This window comes from Aquarana catesbeiana, linkage group LG07 (genome assembly GCF_042186555.1).
Source record: "Aquarana catesbeiana isolate 2022-GZ linkage group LG07, ASM4218655v1, whole genome shotgun sequence".
Taxonomy (NCBI): domain Eukaryota; kingdom Metazoa; phylum Chordata; class Amphibia; order Anura; family Ranidae; genus Aquarana; species Aquarana catesbeiana.
Genome location: NC_133330.1, coordinates 311,770,015 through 311,792,439, shown reverse-complemented (window position 1 = coordinate 311,792,439; position 22,425 = coordinate 311,770,015). Strand labels below are relative to the sequence as shown.

Below are 22,425 nucleotides of genomic sequence, written 5' to 3'. Positions count from 1 at the left end.
GGAGAAAAATATGTGATTAGAGAAAAGGGAATGGGCAGCACGGAAAAAATAAGAAAGTGTAAGTAATACAACAAATCATTTATAGAGAAGTCTAGTATATGTGAACCGTCACCTTGTAATACAACCCATTGAGTTCAAAATAGAAATACAAGGCAAAAAGCATATAGTGATCACATAACCTCTGTTCTCAGCTGCATAACAGTTATGGGTGGAGACTGCAGGGCGGGGTGTCAGCAGGTGGCAAGGAGAAAGCAGTACACTGATCTTCCCAGTGAATGGCTTGTAAGAGATGTTTCAGCACAAATCTTGGTCATTGGAGGACAGGCAGAAAACTGACCACACTAGGATGGAAGTGCTCTCATGCCTAGTCTGGTAAGTTTGAAATAGGAAAGCAGGGGGACTGGCAGGATCACCAGATATTTTACACAAAGAAAGCAATACAAATTAAACAGGCTACTTTTTAACACAAGTACCTGGTACAGCAGGCATACATCAGAAATATGAAATGTTGGGATAACAAACACTTTAATATTAACATCAATGGCCATGAGCAAGCACCCTAGCAAAGAAAAATACTAATATGGATTAATTCACCTGCACTTTAGATACATAACATACACGTAGTAAAAGCGGCTAGCACAATTTGCAGGTAACAAATATTAAACTGTATTAAAAAAGTATGTCTATGGTTCTCATGCGTGGTGACATCACGCCTGGAGCTACAACATGTGACGTCATCACGCACGAGCACCGCGGCCATCTTGCTGGTTTGAAACGTTTCCACTTTTTGATGACATGCTCGTTTAATTGTGAACAATGTGAGTATTTTGGAGTTTTAATAAATGTTGAAGTGTTCTTTATTACTACACCATGAGGCGGTTCTGTTCTCCTTTTTGATTAGTATGGGTTGGTGGCCTGAGTTTTGGAGTGACTATCTGAGAGAGAAGAAGCTGTACAAGCCATAGACCCTACATAATTTGCCTAAATTTGATGGTGTCCAGTGGTTACTTGAGCGCTGATTGACCGCTTATATCTTAGGAGGTCCACAATTCATGGTAAGAGACTCTTTGTGCTGAGGTGATGGTGGAGGACCTCCCTTTCTTTATGCCCCTATCCTGTGATGTTTTATATACACCTGAGGTGCCTTCTCTGTTCCTGGTTTCAATAGACAAAGTGGCACATAATTGTGAAGTGGAAGGAAAATGATAAATAGTTTTCAAAATTTTTTACAAATAAATATCTGAAAAGAGTGTCTTGCAAAGCCCCATTTACTCTGATACCCCTAACTTAAATCTAGTGGAACCAATTGCCTTCAGAAGTCACCTAATTAGTAAAGAGTCCACCTGTGTGTAATTTAATCTCAGTTTAAATACAGCTGTTCTGTGAACCCCTCAGATGTTTGTTAAAGAACCTTAGTGAACAAACAGCATCATGAAGGTCAAGGAACACACCAGACAGGTCAGGGATAAAGTTGTGGAGAAGTTTAAAGCAGGGTTAGGTTATAAAAAAAATATCACAAGCTTTGAACATCTCACAGAGCACTGTTCAATCCATCATCCAAAAATGGAAAGAGTATGGCACAACTGCACCTAAACTGACAGGCCGGGCAAGGAGAGCATTAATCAGAGAAGCAGCCAAGAGGTCCATGGTAACTCTGGAGGAGCTGCAGAGATCCACAGCTCAGGTGTGAGAATCTGTCCACAGGACAACTATTAGTCGTGAACTCCACAAATCTGGTCTTTATGGAAGAGGCAAGAAGAAAGCCATTGTTGAAAGAAAGCCATACAAAGTCCCATTTTCAGTTTGCAAGAAACCAAATGGGGGACACAGCAAACATGTGGAAGAAGGGGCTCTGGCCAGATGAGACCAAAATTAGCCTTTTGCTTTTAGGCAAAAAAGGTCATGTGTGGTGGAAAACTAACACTGCACGTCACTCTGAACACACCATACCCACCGTGAAACATGATGGTGGCAGCATCATATTGTGGGGATGCTTTTCTTCAGCAGAGACAGGGAAGCTGGTCAGAGTTAATGGGAAGATGGATGGAGCCAAATACAGGGCAATCTTAGAAAAAAAACCTGTTAGAGTCTGCAAAAGACTTGAGACTGGGGCGGGGGTTCACCTTCCAGCAGGACAACGACCCTAAACATACAGCCAGAACTACAATGGAATGGTTTAAATCAAAGCATATTCATGTGTTAGAATGGCCCAGTCAAAGTCCAGACTTAAATCCGATTGAGAATTTGTGGCAAGACTTGAATATTGCTGTTCACAGATGCTCTCCATCCAATCTGACAGAGCTTGAACTATTTTGCAAAGAAGAATGGGCAAAAATTGTCACTCTATACAGTGGGGACAGAAAGTATTCAGACCCCCTTACATTTTTCACTCTTTGTTATATTGCAGCCATTTGCAAAAATCATTTAAGTTCATTTTTTTCCTCATTAATGTACACACAGCACCCCATATTGACAGAAAAACACAGAATTGTTGACATTTTTGCAGATTTATTAAAAAGAAAAACTGAAATATCACATGGTCCTACAGTACCTGACCGCGAGATTGTGTTTCCAGCGCGATACCATCGCGCTGGTTCTCGGCGACAGGGTACTGTGAATGTCGCGCTGGCTCGCTCATCGGGAAAGGAAAACTTTGTTTTCCTCACGCGATGAGTGACAGGAAGCGCTGACAGCTGTCTAGTATGAATCCTGAGGCGGGAACACCGCGCCAAATTTTAAATGAAAAAACCGGCGTGGGTTCCCCCCTCGGAGGCATACCAGGCCCTTAGGTCTGGCATGGATTGTAAGGGGAACCCCCTATGCCGAAAAATCGGCGTGGGGGTCCCCCCCAAATCCATACCAGACCCTTATCCGAGCATGCAGCCCGGCCGGCCAGGAAAGGGGGTGGGGACGAGCGAGCGGCCCCCCCCCTCCTGAGCCGTACCAGGCCGCATGCCCTCAACATGGGGGGGTGGGTGCCTTGGGGGAGGGGGGCGCCCTGCGGCCCCCCCACCCCAAAGCACCTTGTCCCCATGTTGATGAGGACAAGGGCCTCTTCCCGACAACCCTGGCCGTTGGTTGTCGGGGTCTGCGGGCGGGGGGCTTATCGGAATCCGGGAGCCCCCCTTAATAAGGGGGCCCCCAGATCCCGGCCCCCCACCCTGTGTGAATGAGTTTGGGGTACATGGTACCCCTACCCATTCACCTAGGGAAAAGTGTCAATATAAAAAACACACACTACACAGGTTTTAAGAGTAATTTATTAGTCAGCTCCGGGGGTCTTCTTCCGACTTCGGGGGGTCCCCTTCCGACTTCTCCCGGTGTTCGGCCTCTTCTCCCGGGCCCCACCGCTATCTTCTTCCAGCTCTATTGCCAGCGAGGGGCCCGGTCTGCTGCCGCTGTCTTTTCGCCGCTGTCTTGCCGCCGCTGTCTCGCCGCCACTGTCTTGCCGCTTCTTCTCTTCTTTTCTTCTTCCCCGATGTTGACACGACGCTCTCTCCGACTCGAATGCTGTGTGCGAGCTGCGGAGCCATTTATATAGGCGGTAACCCCGCCCCCTTACGACGTCATGGTCCCAGCATGCGCAGGGACTCTGGGGTCACGCCCCCTTATGACGCCAGAGTCCCTGCGCATGCTGGGACCATGACGTCGTAAGGGGGCGGGGTTACCGCCTATATAAATGGCTCCGCAGCTCGCACACAGCATTCGAGTCGGAGAGAGCGTCGTGTCAACATCGGGGAAGAAGAAAAGAAGAGAAGAAACGGCAAGACAGCGGCGGCGAGACAGCGGCGGCAAGACAGCGGCGACAAGACAGCGGCAGCAGACCGGGCCCCTCGCTGGCAATAGAGCTGGAAGAAGATAGCGGTGGGGCCCGGGAGAAGAGGCCGAACACCGGGAGAAGAGGCCGAACACCGGGAGAAGTCGGAAGGAGACCCCCCGAAGTCGGAAGAAGACCCCTGGAGCTGACTAATAAATTACTCTTAAAACCTGTGTACTGTGTGTTTTTTATATTGACACTTTTCCCTAGGTGAATGGGTAGGGGTACCATGTACCCCAAACTCATTCACACAGGGTGGGGGGCCGGGATCTGGGGGCCCCCTTATTAAGGGGGGCTCCCGGATTCCGATAAGCCCCCCGCCCGCAGACCCCGACAACCAACGGCCAGGGTTGTCGGGAAGAGGCCCTTGTCCTCATCAACATGGGGACAAGGTGCTTTGGGGTGGGGGGGCCGCAGGGCGCCCCCCTCCCCCAAGGCACCCACCCCCCATGTTGAGGGCATGCGGCCTGGTACGGCTCAGGAGGGGGGGGGCGCTCGCTCGTCCCCACCCCCCTTCCTGGCCGGCCGGGCTGCATGCTCGGATAAGGGTCTGGTATGGATTTGGGGGGGACCCCCACGCCGATTTTTCGGCATAGGGGGTTCCCCTTACAATCCATGCCAGACCTAAGGGCCTGGTATGCCTCCGAGGGGGGAACCCACGCCGGCTTTTTCATTTAAAATTTGGCGCGGTGTTCCCGCCTCAGGATTCATACCAGACAGCTGTCAGCACTGCCTGTCACTCATCGCGGAAGGAAAACAAAGTTTTCCTTTCGCGATGAGTGAGCCATCTCGGCGCTGGCCCCCGCGACGGGGCTCGTAGGTGTCAAATCTCGCCGAGAAGTGCGGCGAGATTGACACAATATCGCGGTCACCTACTGTAAGTATTCAGACCCTTTGCTCAGTATTTAGTAGAAGCACCCTTTTGATCTAATACAGCCATGAGTCTTTTTGGGAAAGATGCAACAAGTTTTTCACATCTGGATTTGGGGATCCTCTGCCATTCCTCCTTGCAGATCCTCTCCAGTTCTGTCAGGTTGGATGATAAACGTTGGTGGACAGCCATTTTTAGGTCTCTCCAGAGATGCTCAATTGGGTTTAAGTCAGGGCTCTGGCTGGGCCATTCAAGAACAGTCACGGAGTTGTTGTGAAGCCACTCCTTAGTTATTTTAGCTGTGTGCTTAGGGTCATTGTCTTGTTGGAAGGTAAACCATCGGCCTCGTCTGAGGTCCTGAGCACTCTGGAGAAGGTTTTCATCCAGGATATCCCTATACTTGGTTGCATTCATCTTTCCCTCGATTGCAACCAGTCGTCCTGTCCCTGCAGCTGAAAAACACCCCCACAGCATGATGCTGCCACCACCATGCTTCACTGTTGGGACTGTATTGGACAGGTCATGAGCAGTGCCTAGTTTTCTCCACACATACGCTTAGAATTAAGGCCAAAAAGTTCTATCTTGGTCTCATCAGACCAGAGAATCTTATTTCTCACCATCTTGGAGTCCTTCAGGTGTTTTTTAGCAAACTCCTTGAGTGCTTTCGTGTGTCTTGCACTGAGGAGAGGCTTCCGTCGGGCCACTCTGCCATAAAGCCCCGACTGGTGGAGGGCTGCAGTGATGGTTGACTTTCTACAACTTTCTCCCATCTCCCGACTGCATCTCTGGAGCTCAGCTACAGTGATCTTTGAGTTCTTCTTTACCTCTCTCACCAAGGTTCTTCTCCCCCGATAGCTCAGTTTGGCCGGACGGCCAGCCCTAGGAAGGGTTCTGGTCGTCCCAAACGTCTTCCATTTAAGGATTATGGAGGCCACTGTGCTCTTAGGAACCTTCAGTGCAGCAGAAATTTTTTTGTAACCTTGGCCAGATCTGTGCCTTGCCACAATTCTGTCTCTGAGCTCTTCAGGCAGTTCCTTTGACCTCATGATTCTCATTTGCTCTGACATGCACTGTGAGCTGTAAAGTCTTATATAGACAGGTGTGTGGCTTTCCTAATCAAGTCCATTCAGTATAATCAAACACAGCTGGACTCAAATGAAGGTGTAGAACCATCTCAAGGATGATCAGAAGAAATGGACAACACCTGAGTTAAATATATGAGTGTCACAGCAAAGGGTCTGAATACTTAGGACCATGTGATATTTCAGTTTTTCTTTTTTAATAAATCTGCAAAAATGTCAACAATTCTGTGTTTTTCTGTCAATATGGGGTGCTGTGTGTACATTAATGAGGAAAAAAATGAACTTAAATGATTTTAGCAAATGGTTGCAATATAACAAAGAATGAAAAATTTAAGAGGGTCTGAATACTTTCCATCCCCACTGTAGATATGCAAAGCTGGTAGAGACATCCCCAAAAATACTTTTAGCTGTAATTGCAGTGAAAGGTGGTTCTACAAAGTATTGACTCCGGGGGGGCTGAATACAAATGACACGCCACATTTCACATATTTATTTGTAAAAAAAAAATTTGAAAACATTTATAATTTTCCTTCCCCTTCACAATTATGTGCCACTTTGTGTTGGTCTATCACATAAAATCCCAATAAAATACATTTACATTTTTGGTTGTAACATGACAAAATGTGGAAAATTTCAAGGGGTATAAATACTTTAAGACATTGTGAATAAAGAAAAACATTGCATGCCAGCTGCTGGTATCTGAGGGGTGCACAATGGGTACCAGAAGGGGCACAGGTTCTGAACCCGGGGCCTATTATATAAACTTTCTGCAAATCTTAACTTGAAACTAATAGTTTATTTCCACAACTGTGGTGTATCTGAACTTCTGCACTTCCATTACCAATTTACAGGTTACAACTTACATCCATCAAAGAGAGGAAAAACTTTTTTTTCGAAAAGAAAGAACAATTTCACACAGTCATATCCTCACCCATATCGCTGGCATCAACATCCAGTTGGGTTGTTTTCTTGAAATTCTGTGACATATCCAGAGCCAATTGTTCTGTGGTGTGCAGGAGTTTCGTGATACTTTTTCTCCGGCTCTCGTCTGTTAGCTTTTTCCAAACTGTAATTTTATCCTTTTCAACAAAGTTGTTCACAGTGTTAACAAAACTCTGCCGATACATAGAGAAAGACGTTATGGTGGTATACTTTGCCCTCTTGCTGTTCTCACTTTAAAGTGAATTTGTCACATTGGAAGAAAGATTACAGCATCAGCGAACTGATTGAAAGAATAAAGGAAATGTGTTCTCATTTTAAAATTCATATGGGTGACCCAAAGTGGAAAATCTACGGTTTATAAACTTTCTACTTAAAGGAAAACAAAATTATATTTTAATTGGCAATTAGCCATTATTGCCAAAGTTTATTTAGTTACATTTACCGGTGTGCTACCGCAATGTGCGGTAAGGGCTGGTTCACATTTGCGGGTTGGGGTAAAAACATGCAGCTGATCCAAATTTTTACCTCCCCTCAACCACAACCTTAACCACTTCAATACCAGGCACTTAGACACCTTCCTGCCCAGACCAATTTTCAGCTTTCAGCACTGTCGCAGTTTGAATGACAATTGCGCGGTCATGCTTCACTGTGCCCAAACTAAATTTTTATCATTTTGTTCCCACAAATAGAGCTTTCTTTTGTTGGTATTTGATCACCTCTACGGTTTTTATTTTTTGCTAAACAAAGAAAAAAAGACCGAAAATTTTGAAAAAAATAAAGTTTTGCTTTTGTTTCTGTTAAAAAAAATTGTAAATAAGTAAGTTTTCTCTTTCACTGATGGGCACTGATAAGGCGGCACTGACAGGCAGTGATAAGGCGGCACCGATGAGGTAGCACCAATGAGTGGGCATTGACGGGCACTGACGATGGGCACTGATATGCAGCACTGATGGGCACTGGTAGGTGGCACTGATATGCAGCACTGATGGGCATTGATAGGCGGCACTGATGGGCACTGATGGGTGGCACTGGTTGGCACTGGTTGGCACTGATGGGCAACACTGATGGGCAATGAAAGGCGGCACTGCTGGGCACTGATAGGGTGGCGCTGATAGGCGGCACTGATAGGCGGCACTGCTGGGCACTGATGGGCACTGATAGGCGGCACTGCTGGGCACTGATGGGCACTGATACGTGGCACTGATGGGCACTGATATACGCGGCACTGATATGAGGCACTGATGGGCATCCCTGGTGGCACTGGCAGTGGTAGGCATTGAAGTGGGCACTGACTGGCAGCTGCCTGGGCACACAGTGGCATTTCCCTAATGGTCTAGGGGCATACCAGGTGGTCCAGTGTGGATCGCTTCCCTGGTGGTGGAAAAGCCGATCACCGGCTCTTTCTATTTACATCGTGATCAGCCGTGATTGGACACGGCTGATCATGTGGTAAAGAGTCTCCGTCGGAGACTCTTTACCTAGATCGGTGTTGCAGGCTGTCATATGACGTCCGATCAGGAATATCAAACCACTTTGCCGCCGTCATTCTGTAATAGGGCGGGCGGCAAGTGGTTAAACTGGTTGTAAAGCCTCAAGGTTTTTCACCTTAATGCATTCTATGCATTAAGGTGGCAAACCTTCTGTGTTGCAGCTCCCCGCTTTTTTCTTACCTGCACCCGATCTGATCCAGCGATGTGCACGAGCACAGCGGCTCCAGCCACTGTCTCTCTCCTCATTTGACAGATTGATAGCAGCAGGAGCTGTGTCAATGGACTCAGCAGCAGGACTCAGGAGCGAGCCCGCACAGGTGCCCCCAGGGAAAGCAGCGTTCAGTGGGTGCACCAGATGAAGAGGAGGAGCCAAGAGCAGGGGCAACCCCAGAGGGAGAGGATCGGGGCTGCTCTGTGAAAAACGATTGCACAGAGCAAGTAAGTATATGCACGTTTGATTTTTTTGTTTGAAAAAAAAGAGGGGTTAAAACCCTTTTAACCACTTGAGCTCCAGAATATTTTACCCCCTTTGTGTCTTTATGGACCTTGCTTTGTGCACTGGTCCAAATCGTTTGGTAGAGGGGGGATTATAGATTATGGTGTGGGGTTGTTTTTCAGGGGTTGGACTTGGCCTCTTAGTTCCAGTGAAGGGAACTCTTAAGGTGTAGGCATACCAAGACATTTTGGACAATTTCATGCTCGTAACTTTGTGGGAACAGTTTGGGGATGACCCCTTCTTGTTCCAACATGACTGTGCACCAGTACACAAAGCAAGATCCATAAAGACATGGATGAGCGAGGTTAGGGTGGAGGAACTTGATTGGCCTGCACAGAGTCCTGACCTCAACCTGATAGAACACCTTTAGGATGAATTAGAGAGGAGACTGTGAGCCAGGCCTTCTCGTCCAACATCAGTGCCTGACATCACAAATGCACTTCTGGAAGAATGATCAAACGTTCCCATAGACACACTCCTAAACCTTGTGGACAGCCTTCCCAGAAGAGTTGAAGCTGTTATAGCTGCAAAGGGAGGGCCAACTCAATATTGAACCCTACGGACTAAGACTGGGATGCCATTAAAGTTCACGTGCGTGTATAGGCACGCGTCCCAATACTTTTGGTAATATAGTGTATATTTTTATAGGAGGGCAGAATTGGAGTTTGGCTTACGTTATACAAATATAGTATTCTTAATTATCTGACTTCATACAAACTATCTAATTAGTGGACAACAGCTTGTAGTACTCTTTCTTTGATGACAAGCTTACATAAAACCTTAATTACGTACCGTAAGGGTGGCATTTGTCAAAGATTCCGGATTCAGCGCTGTCTTATTTAATGTGCTTAGTTGCGGAGAGGAGGCTGCAAGTACTTCAACGTAGGTAATTACATCCACAGGTAGAATATCTTTCATCGTGCTCCTCTGAATTTCTTTAAGTATAGCAATCGGCTCTTTGATAGTGCTGACCTAAATGACAATGATGAAGAAAAGTGGTATAACATTTGGTGCACTTAACAATTGCTACTGTGTTTGTTAAAGACATGTCATACCAATGTATATCATTATTATTAATCCAGCAATCACACAATTTTCACAAAATTCACACAAGTTTCACCCATGATTTTATATATATATATATATATATATATATATATATATATATATATGCATACACACACACAATATATATATATATATATATATACACACACACACAATATACAATATATATATATATATATATATATATATATATATATATATATACTTTCCGTCCCCACTGTATATATACATACATACATAAATATAATGTAAATATTTTATTATATTTTTCATGTGACAACACTGAAGAAATGACACTTTGCTACAATGTAAAGTAGTGAGTGTACAGCTTGTATAACAGTGTAAATTTTATGTCCCCTCAAAATAACTCAACACACAGCCATTAATGTCTAAACCGCTGGCAACAAAAGTGAGTACACCCCTAAGTGAAAATGTCCAAATTGGCCCAAAGTGTCAATATTTTGTGTGGCCACCATTATTTTCCAGCACTGCCTTAACCCTCTTGGGCATGGAGATCACCAGAGCTTCACAGGTTGTCACTGGAGTCCTCTTCCACTCCTCCATGACAACATCACAGAGCTGGTGGATGTTAGAGACCTTGCGCTCCTCCACCTTCCATTTGAGGATGCCCCACAGATGCTCAATAGGGTTTAGGTCTGGAGAAATGCTTGACCAGTCCATCACCTTTACCATCAGCTTCCTTAGCAAGGCAGTGCTCGTCTTGGAGGTGAGTTTGGGGTCGTTATCATGTTGGAATACTGCCCTGCGTTCCAGTCTCCGACGGGAGGGGATCGTGCTCTGCTTTAGTATGTCACAGTACATGTTGGCATTCATGGTTCCCTCAATGAACTGTAGCTCCCCAGTTCCGGCAGCACTCATGCAGCCCCAGACCATGACACTCCCACCACCATGCTTGACTGTAGGCAAAACACACTTATCTTTGTACTCACCTGGTTGCCGCCACACATGATTGACACCATCTGAACCAAATAAGTTTATCTTGGTCTTATCAGACCACAGGACATGGTTCCAGTAATCCATGTCCTTAGTCTGCTTGTCTTCACCAAACTGTTTGCGGGCTTTCTTGTGTATCATCTTAAGAAGAGGCTTCCTTCTGGGACGACAACCATGCAGACCAATTTGATGCAGTGTGCGGCGTATGGTCTGAGCACTGACAGGCTGACCCCCCACCCCTTCAACCTCTGCAGCAATGCTGGCAGCACTCATACATCTATTTCCAAAAGACAACCTCTGGATATGACGCTGAGCACGTGCACTCAACTTCTTTGGTCGACCATGCCGAGGCCTGTTCTGAGTGGAACCTGTCCTGTTAAACCGCTGTATGGTCTTGGCCACCGTGCTGCAGCTCAGTTTCAGGGTCTTGCCAATCTTCTTATAGCCTAGGCCATCTTTATGTAGAGCAACAATTCTTTTTTTCAGATCCTCAGAGAGTTCTTCGCCATGAGGTGCCATGTTGAACTTCCAGTGACCAGTATGAGAGAGTGAGAGCGATAACACCAAATTTAACACACCTGCTCCCCATTCACACCTGAGACCTTGTAACACTAACGAGTCACATGACACCGGGGAGGGAAAATGGCTAATTGGACCCAATTTGGACATTTTCACTTAGGGGTGTACTGACTTTTGTTGCCAGCGGTTTAGACATGAATTGCTGTGTGTTGAGTTATTTTGAGGGGACAGCAAATTTACACTGTTATACAAGCTGTACACTCACTACTTTACATTGTAGCAAAGTGTAATTTCTTCAGTGTTGTCACATGAAAAGATAGAATAAAATATTTACAAAAATGTGAGGGGTGTACTCACTTTTGTGAGATACTGTGTGTGTGTGTGTGTGTGTGTGTGTGTGTATATATATATATATATATATATATATATATATATATATATATACAGTATATAATTTTTTTTTTCAGTATTTACTTGTTGTAGGGTTCTAATTTCTATTACACATAGAGGAGAAAAGCTGTTCTCTTGACAAGAAAATATTTCCGTATAGTTGGCAGAAAAACTCACACCTCTGCTCTTGAAAATTGCGGAGCAGAGTTCAGCCTCTGTTTTTAAAAGCGCTCTTAGCACAGAGGAAGGTGTCCTTCAAACACATTATGGACAATGTGCTGAAACAGCAACATGTAGGGGTTATTTTTTTTTTAAGCACTGCACATGCAGTACAGCTGTCTGTAATGTTCAACTTTAACCCTTTCATGGGCAGCAGATTTAAATACCAATAACTTTTTCTATTTATATGCTTTCTGTATTTTCAGGAAAAATACACATTTTATTGAGATAATTGTGGCTTTTCCGAACAAGGTTAAAAGCATTTTCGTATACAGCGAGCCTTCCTTGAAAATAGAAGATTTGTTTTATTGACCCCCCACTCAACAAATACGAAAACCTTGTCAAAAATAAAGCTTTTGCAAAAAAATAAAAAAATTGTCCCTGACACTTCCCAAAAACGTGGACCACTTCCCCATTCCTCACTGCTGCCTTCCAAAAAAGATAGATGCTTGAAATCCCATGCGAATGTGCTCTTGTAATGTCCTTGCAGAATTTTGAGCGTTTAGCTTTGCCAGGATGTAGTGGAGAGGCACAGTGATGACATCATCCATGTCTACAGGAGGCATTGGTAGTTGAGGCCAAGGTCAGTATTATTTTGTAAAACTTTATTTAAACGTTTTTGCTTTTTAAAGCAATATGTATATAGCAATATTTTGTAAAACTTTATTTAAACTGTATTGCTTTCATTTATTTATTTGTTAAGCGTTATTGTTTTTATCTATTATTTCTTTTTTATTTAAACATTATTGCTTTTTAAAATACAGAGAGCGTTTTGCAAGACAAGCAAAAATTTTCAATAAATTGTGACTTGATAAACAAGCGATGTCTTGATATACAAATAGCGTCATGTCACAACTGAGTATAAAAGAGAAGAGAGGCGCCTCTAATTGTAGCAATATTGTTGTATTTAAAATGGGGTTCCACCCAAAAAAAAAAAAAACTACATGAAAAATTTAAAAAAAGAATACAAAAAAAACATTTGGATATTTTTTTTTTTTTTTTTTACTTACCTCTAAATGCCTGTTGCTAGGTGGTCCCTCGTAGTCTGCCTCTTCCCATGCCTGGGCTGGTGACATCACTTCCTCCTCGGCACAGGAAGGGCTCAGCTCTGCTCCCTCCCTCCTGTCAATCATCTGGGACCCATTACAGGTCCCAGGTGACTGAGCGGCCAATCACGGCGCGCGGCGCCGCTCGCGCATGCGCAGTGGGCGCCAGGCTGTGAAGCCGCAATGCCGGCGCCGCTGAACGGAGGGGGAGATGAGCGGGGCTTCGATCCCCCGCATCGCTGGACCCTGAGACAGGTAAGTGTCCAATTAAAAGTCAGCAGCTGCAGTATTTGTAGCTGCTGACTTTTAATTTTTTTTTTTTTTTTTACTGGACCTCAGGTGGAACACCTCTTTAATGAAGGTACAACATTTAGCAACTCATATGGGTGATGATTAAAACAGGCACATCTAAGTATGCAGGCATCCGGGGTAAAGCTGTCCACATAGACCGCCCTCCGCACCGCCATCAACGTCATCCCTTCCACGCTGCGCTCCATGAGTGTTTCAAGCCTCGCTTTCAGGTCGCTCTACTGCAGGGTAGTCTTCCCAGTCACAATTGCAGACTGACAGCGGTGAGAGACGGCGGTGCGGAGGATGGTCTATGTGGACAGCTTTACCCCGGATGCCTGCATACTTAGATGGGCCTCTTTTAATCATCAACCATGTGAGTTGCTAAATGTTGTATCTTCAATAAATGTAACCATATTGCTACACTAATGTCGTGTACACATGGGCGGACTTTTCAACAGCAAAGGTCCGATGGAACGAATCCGCCGGACAATTCGATCGTGTGTGGGCTTCATCGGACCTTTGCTGTCGAAAAATCAGACGGACTTTAGATTTGGAACAAGTTTCAAATCTTTCCAACGGACTCGAGTCCGGTCAAAAAAAGCTGTTCGTCTGTATGCTAGTCCGACGGACAAAAAACAACGCTAGGGCAGCTATTGGCTACTGGCTATCAACTTCCTTATTCTAGTCCCTTCGTACGTCATCACGTACAAACCAACGGACTTTCGAACAGACTTTAGTCCGTTCGTGTGTGGGCAAGTCCGGTCATTCGAAAGTCCATCGAAAAGACCATCGGACCTTTGATGCTGAAAAGTCCGCCCGTGTGTACACGGCATTAGAGGCGCCTCTCTTCTCTTTTATACTCTGGAGCTCCTGCTGGATTTTGCTTCTAATTCACTTGTGGAGGCTTCCATTTGTGGATTGACATTTTTACATTGCTATAATCTTTTTATATGGACTATAAACTGAAGGATCTATGAATAAATGGTTGTGGGACGAATCATCTGAGTTTCCCATTATTTCTTATGGGGAAATTAGCTTTGATATACAAGTACTTTGAATTACAAGCATGTTTCTGGAACGAATTATGCTCACAATCCAAGGTTTTACTGCAATATATATTTAGGGGGTGGAGAGCTATCAGTAAAGTAAACCTTCCATTTTAAGTTTGTTATGCATGCATAAAACTGAAAAAAATGTGAACAAAGAAATGATTTCCTTCAGTTTTTCCTGTATAATTTGGCAGCCACTTTTGTTTCAGATACAACTTTGAGCATGTTTTTCTGTATGTCCTGGATATAGACATACCATAAATGTATATACTTTTTTTTTTTAACCCTAAATCCCAGCTTGATACCCAGTAGCAGCCCAAAGGCTGGCCTTATATAAGTCATGGGAATTAAAAAAATGGCAATTTTCAAAATCGTTCAGATATCTCAACTGCAGACATTTCTATCCTGGCTTCTTGCAATCAAAATCACGTCTTTATGTCATCAGTTGCTTTGCGATTTAGACAAAATTCTTTATAGAATGCTCTCTCAAATTGCTAATGTATGGCCAGCTTTCCACTAGCACTAATCCTTACCGTAGCCCTTATACTATCATTAGCATTCTAGTCCTAGTCATAATTCTAGCCCCAAACCTAGCCCTAACTATAGTATGGGTATAAGGCTTGGGATCAAATCTCTAAAAATGTATTTATGCATTTTAAAAATGTGTTCAATTAAAATAACATTATTCCTTAGATTGGAACATTTCCCATTTGTTACTGTTCGGGGGGGGGACCAAAATGTGGGATTTTCTTTCCCATGTTAAATATGACAAATGGAGAGGGTGAATCTCCTTTACAGGAACACAGAAAGCAATAAAAACATGATAGGTGTTTTAATCCCTCTCAGCTCTATTTAAAGCGTAAAAAAAAAAAAAAACTTTACATCTTCTAAACTGTCACTAGACACAAAAGGTGGACACTGAAAGAACTTCAAGAAACCCTCAAAATCTAGGATAGTCTAAAAAAAAAAAAAAATCAAGATTTTGGTCTGCCCCCTCTTGCAGCTCAGTATTGGTCAATGAGGCAATCTATCTTTGACAGGGACTAATAGTGAAGCATTAGAGGCTAGTGTTTGTGGGACTGAGCACAGGCATCGGACAGAATTTGAAAAGAATAGCACCTCAAGTTTTAGCCCTCCTGGGGTACTCTACAAGGTATGTCAGTATGCTCTTAGACACCTCTGAATGGGTGATTCCAGCACCCATTATGTCTATACCTAGGTGCTTCCTTGTATTTTTTTGTCACTGATTACAAGGCTTCCTCTGCATAGTCGAGGTGGAGAGGTGGGTGGATGACGTGACAATCTCTATCTTGCTTAGTAAGAGGAAACCTTGTATTCATTGACGAATTGCAAGTCTTCTCCTGAGTGGTGGAGATACTATAAGAGCAACTCTCTTTATATCCAGCAGCAGTGAGGAAGGGTCTCATACATACCTCCCAACTGTCCCCAATTTCGAGGGACTGTCCCTGATTTGGAGGGACTGTCCCTGATTCAGAACAATATCCCTCTGTCCCTCTTTCCTTCTCATTTGTCCCTCATTTTGGTCTGATCTATATAGATGTAAATAAAATGCACTTCTTATCTATAAAAAACATTTCCAAGTGCTGAACCTTTCATCTAAATTATAAATGGCTGCAAAATAAAGTAGTGGTAAAAAAGCACTTGAAAGTTTAACCAAACTTTTTTTGTACAATTCTCCTTTGGGGGGGGGGGGGGGGGGTTGTGGCAAGGGGGCGTGTCCTATGCCTACATACAGTACTTTTGCTAATAGGTGTCCCTCATTCCCATTTCATAAAGTTGAGAGGTATGCTCATAATGGAACACAGCGCCACTTAGGCCCCATTCACACCTGAGCGTTTTATAGCTTGAAGCCAGAAGCTCCAAAACACCTGAAGCTCAGACAAGTTCTGGAACTTTTTTTTTTAGGCAGATTTGGGCATTTTTCTGCTCACCTTTTGACCTGTACAAAATCGCGGTAAAAACGTGGCAAAAATGCAGCCAAAAAACGCTGCAAAAATTGCGGTAAAATCAAGCGACTTTCTGCCTAAAAATGCTACGCTCATGTGTGAATGGGGCCTTACCGTATGGAAACTACAGGCCATTTAAAGCGGTTGTATACCCCGCTTTGTGATTTTTACCTACAGGTAACCCTATAATAAGGCTTACCTGTAGGTAAAATGAATATCTCCTAAACGTACACCATCTGGGAGATATTCACCCTGCATGCAGCCGCTGATATCAGCGGTGCATGTGCTCTGAAGGGCCAGTGTATCATGCCAGAACCGAGGGCTCCCGCATGCATGGGCGGGAGCGACATCATCGCGGCTCCGGCCACTCGCAGCGACAGAGCCCACAAGCCCGGAAGAAACGCTGGGGGAACATGTCGGCCCCCTCAGCGGTGACCGGGCGCCACTGCGGGGGCTTCGTTCTAAGGTAAGTATTTCATAATGTGCTAGTATGCCATTGCCTTGCAGGTTTTTTGGCTGTTTTTTTTTTCCAGTGGTTTACTACCGCTTTAACAGCGACACCGTGCAACCCATGGTGTTGCTTAGCCCCCTCATGGTATCTAGGCCTTTGACAACATCAGGAAACGGAGGAAACATTTCATATTCAACGTCTGTAATTAGAAGACATACAACATCAAATTCCAAAAAAGTTGGGGCGCTGTGTAAAACCTACATAAAAACAGAATTCCAATGATTTCCAAATCTCATAAACCCATTTTTTTTTTCACAATAAAAAATAGAAAACATATCAAATGTTTAACCACTTCCGGACCACCCCACGTACATTTAATGCGGCAGGGCAGCCCAAGTGCGCAAAATCACATACCTGTATGTAATTATGTGCACGCGGTTTAGGGGGTGCGCCGCTCCCTCTGTGATTAGACACAGTGGGAGCCAATCAGCTGGTCCGGGTGCCGCGATGGCCACCGAGACCCACCAATCATTCACAGGAGAGATGGATCAGCCATCTGCCTGTGTAAACAAGGCAAACGGCGGATCTGTTCAGGAGGAAAGGAGAGATCTTGTGATTCAGCTAAGCTAAATCACGGATCTCTCTTTTCCTTCAGTGTGACACTGCCCCACACACAGTTAGTAAACACCTCCCCAGGGAACATTTAACCCTTTGATCACCCCTGATGTTAACCCCTTCCCTGCCAGTGTCATTTATATACTAATCAGTGCATTTTTATAGCACTGATCACTGTATTGGTGTCACTGGTAACCAAAAAGTGTCACTCAGTGTCAGATTTCTCCACTGCAAGATCGCAGTCCCGCTAAAAATCGCAGATCACCGCCATTACTAGTAAAAAAGTCCCTAAATTGTTCCCGTAGTTTGTAGACGCTATAACTTTTGCGCAAACCAATCAATATACGTTTATTGGGATTTGTTTTACTAAAAATGTAGAAGAATACATATTGGCCTAAATTGTTGAAGAAATTCGTTTTTTTTTGGGGGGGGATATGTAATATATCAGAAAGTAAAAAATATTGTATTTTTTTTAAATTGTCTGTCTTTTTTTATTTATAGTTCAAAAAATAAAAAGCGCAGAGGCAATCAAATACTAACAAAAGAAAGCTCTATTTGTTGGAAAAAAAGGATATCAATTTTATTTGGGTGCAGCATCGCACGACCGCGCAATTGTCAATTAAAGTGACGCAGTGCTGTATCGCAAAAAATGGCCTGGTCATGAAGGGGGTAATACGAGCTGAAGTGGTTAAACTGAGAAAATGTACCATTTTAAGAAAAATATAAGGTCATTTTGAAATGTCTCCAAAGCTTTGGAACAGGACCATGTTTGCCACGTTGTAGCATCCCCTCTTCTTCAATGCTCTGTAAATGTCTGGGAACCGAGGAGACCAGTTGCTGGAGTTTTGAGAGAGGAATGTTGTCCTGTCCTTGCCTGATATAGGATTCTAATTGCTCAACAGTCCGGGGTCTTCTTTGTCATATTTGCTTGTTTTAGGATGAAACAAATATTTTTTTCAATTGGTGAAAGGTCTGGACTGCAGGCAGGCAAGTTAAGCACCCGCACTCTCTACTATGAAGCCTTGCTGTTGTCATAGATGCAGTATGCGGCTTAGCTTTGTCCTTCTGAAATATGAAAGGTCTTCCCTTAAAAAGACATCTTCTGGAAAGGAGCATATGCTGCTCTAAAACCTGGATATTTCAGCATCGATAGTCCCTTTCCAGATGTACAAGCTGCTCATTCCATACACACTAATGCACTCCCATACCATCAGAGATGCAGTCTTTTAGAAGGTCCCTTTCATCTTTAATTTAGAGGACTTGCACCCATGGTTGCCTAAAAAATATTCTGCTTCGTCTGACCACAAAACAGTTTCCCACTTTAATTGTAAAGTATTGGTGTCACTGGTCCACAAAAAGTGTCACACAGGGTCAGATTTGTCCGCCGCAATGTGGCAGTCCCACTAAAAATCGCTGTTTGCCGCCATTACCAGTAAAAACAATAAAAAAAAATTAAAAGTCCAAAAATCTATCCCATAGTTTGTAAACACTATAACTTTTGCGCAAACCAATCAATATACGCCTTTTGGGATTTTTTTTTCATATCGGCCTAAACTGATGAAGAATTTTTTTTTTTTTTTTTACATTTTTTTGGGATATGTTTTATAGCAGAAAGTAAAAAAAATATATATATATTTTCATAATTGTCATTTTTTTTGTTTATAGCACAAAAAATAAAACCGCAGAGGTGATCAAACACCACCAAAAGAAAGGTGCCCCTCCCACTGCTTTCTTGTCATTTCCCCGATTACCGGAGCCGTCGTTAAAGGAGAAAAGGATCCCATACCCTGGAGCAATGGGCAGGAAGTCGAGTGAGGGCAAGATGGCCCCCACTCGACTCAATGCCCTTGGAGAACCGGCGCAACGTCAAGCATCACTTCCACCCTCCAGCCGTAAATGCCGTTTTTTTTTTTTTTTAATGTCTTTATGACCCCAGATCTTGCATTAAAGAGATTAAAGAGGCCCTGTCCTGCTTATTTCTGTTACAAGGGATGTTTACATTCCTTGTAATAGGAATAACAGTGATCATTTTTTTTTTTTTAAAGAGACAGTGTAAAAATAAAAAATAAGTAAAATACATAAGAAAAAAAAATACAAACTAAAAGCGCCCCGTCCCTCCGAGCTTGCATGCAAAAGTGAACGCATACGCAAGTCGCACCCACATATGTAAACAGTGTTCAAACCACACATGTGAGGTATCACCGTGAACGTTAGAGCGAGAGCAAAAAATTCTAGCACTAGATCTCCTCTGTAACTCTAAACAGGTAACCTGTAAAAAAATTCAAGCGTCGCCTATGGAGATGTTTTAGTACCGTAGTTTGTCGCCATTCCATGAGCGTGCGCAATTTTAAAGTGTAACATCATCTTGGCATAACATCATCTTTCACATCATACAAAAAATAGGGCTAACTTTACTGTTTTCTCATTTTGGAATTCAAAAAAGTGTATTTTTTCCCCAAAAATTGCGTTTGTAGGACCATTGCGCAAACACGTTGTGACAGAAAGTATTGCAACAATCTCCTTTTTTTTTTTTAATTATCATTCTTTTTTGAAAGTATTTTTGTACATAGCAACAGTCAAGATATATCTCTGGATACATAATGCCAGCGGTCACCAATAGGAGATTGGATCTAGCAAGGGGAGGCATTAAATTACCAACATATGGAATATGGGGTGGGGTGGTAAGGTGAGGGAGAATATAGAACGAGGATGGGGGGGATGAAATAGTGATGAAGGAAAGAGGCATATATACTTTATATATCTATATATATAGATATATACCAACAACATGAATAAACAGTACCGTTAAGCATTGTATTAAGTCTGCATCTTGGTCGTAGAGATATGTGACACAATGTAGAGGGAACATAAGAATGGCTAGTCCCATGTAGCAACAATTTCCCTTTCATTCTCTAGGGGTCTCTGCTAAAAAAAAATATATAATATTTGGGGGTTCTAAGTAATTTTCTAGCAAAAAATACCGATTTTAACTTGTAAACAACAAATGTCAGGAATAGGCTTGGTCCTTAAGTGGTTAAACATTTGATATATTTCCTATTTTCTATTGTGAATTAAATATGAGATTTGCAAATCTTTGCATTCTGTTTTTATGTAGATTTCACACAGCATTCCAACCACTTTTTTGGAATTGGGGTTGTAGATAGCATGGGAAGAGCGACATCATGAGTTGCATGGTGTTGCAGGTAAATGGCTGCCAGGTTCCAATGCTGATTGATGGACAACTGGAGCACAAATGGAAGTCAAACATAGTGCTATTTCTTGGGGGAACTTCCACTTTATATAAAGACGGGTTAAAAAATAAATAAATAAATAAAAATCATGTACATGTTAAAAAAAAAATGTAAATGTGAACCTGATCTTTCAAATGCAATAAAAAGAACATGCCTATGACATAAACGACGTCAATTATCCTGTTTTGTTTTCCTCGTAATTTAAATGATGAAATAATGTAACCATTAAGTCATCTCCCAGCATATGGGTTCTTATTTTTAAACAGTGATAACACATCGGCCACAGGAAACACAGGACTCTCAAAAACCACTTACCTTGATAATTGTCTGATTAATGTTTGCTGATACACAGTTATTATCCAAATGGCATTTAATCTTTATGTTCTCTGAAAAGAAAAAAAAAAAAAGAAACATCCACAATGCACATCTGTGATTGTCATTACCGTTCCTTTCAAGAGGTTCACTTGTCATAGTGGCTTACAGCAAATAATAGCTGAAATAAATGTGCATCTATGGGTGCACAGGCGATAAGCAAATGAATGTAATTTCCTCAGAAGAACAATGCGCGGTTCTTTTAGCTGATGTACAAAACATAACGGCAGCATCAACATTACTCTGAGTTGCCATGTGATAAAAGAACATTTATATTGTTTCGCTGGGGTTATCTTGACAAACATAACAATTGACAATGTTGATGGGGCAAACAATAGTCCCAGTCAAGAGCGGTAGGCTGTCAGCTCACAATGGGAATGGTGGCTGGGTTGACTGTAAAGCTGGGTGTATAAGTAGGAATTTTCAGGCAATTTCGGCTAGCTTTTAATTTCTGAAACAATTGAAAGTGAACATAAGAACAAAGACAAGCTACCATTAAAGCGAAAGTGTGGTCAAAACTTGTTTCTAATGCCGTGTACACACAGGCGGACTTTTCGAGCAGACTGGTCCAACGGAACGAATCCGTCGGACAATCCGACCGTGTGTGGGCTTCATCGGACCTGCAGCGGGCTTTTTCAGTCGAAAATGAGACAGACTTTAGATTTGAAACATGTTTCAAATCTTTCCGCCGGAACTCCGCCGGACCCAGTTCCTATCCGACGCTAGGGCAGCTTTTGGCTACTGGCTATGAACTTCCTTATTTTAGTCCGGCCGTACGTCGTTACGTACGAATCCGTCGGACTTTGGTGTGATCGTGTGTAGCCAAGTCCGAGTCGTTCGAAAGTCCGTCGGAAGTCCGTCGAAAGTCCGTCGGACCTTTGATGCCAAAAAGTCCGTCCGTGTGTACACGGCATTAGATTTGGATAGAATACAGAACAATTAAAACTCTAATCAGGTTGCTTTTTTTTTTTTTGCTGTCTGTTCCCTAACAGGGAGATCACTCTTCACTTCCTGTTGTAAAGACACAACAGGAAGTGACATGAACCTGTTCTATCCTACCTATGCGTGTTTTTTTCTGTTGCATTAAACGGTTTTAGGTTACTAATGTTTGAGGTATGCGGATATCTGGGGGGGGGGGTTGGGCAAGTACAAATTGCTTACTTGTCTGATTTAGTATCTCCCTCTGCCCCTCCCACCTGGTAGATCTTCTACCCACGCCCACCCTGGAATTGTATAGTTAGAGGCAAAGCAGTAAATTGATAAGCTTGTTGTTCTGCTCTCTCCTTCTAACTGCCTCATTGTACTGCTTTACTCTTCCCGATGGTGGCACCAAGGGAATGCTTGGATGTACTGTAGCACCCCCAAAATGCCTTTAAAGCAGAGTTCCACCCATAAAAAAATATCATTACTGTGCAGCAAATTATATAATAAATTACATTTGGAGAATTTTTTTTTTTTTACCTTTTCATACCTGTTGCTATGAGTTCCCTTCAAGTCTTCCCCTTCCTTACGTCACTTCGCTTGGCGCCTCCGCT

The 22,425-nt window shown here is 43.2% G+C and overlaps 1 protein-coding gene across 2 annotated transcripts in view; it reads right to left on the bottom strand.

Annotated features, from left to right (window-relative positions):
- ADGRL4 (adhesion G protein-coupled receptor L4) overlaps positions 1-22,425 on the bottom strand; it is a 320,385-nt gene that overhangs the window by 126,759 nt on the left and 171,201 nt on the right. For both annotated transcript variants that reach the window (XM_073593680.1, XM_073593681.1), the window contains exons 5-7: positions 20,834-20,904; positions 9,491-9,670; positions 6,702-6,885 (exon numbers count right to left, since the gene is read on the bottom strand). In XM_073593680.1, the coding sequence (XP_073449781.1) occupies positions 6,702-6,885; positions 9,491-9,670; positions 20,834-20,904 (435 nt within the window). The remainder of the gene's footprint in view (positions 1-6,701; positions 6,886-9,490; positions 9,671-20,833; positions 20,905-22,425) is intronic.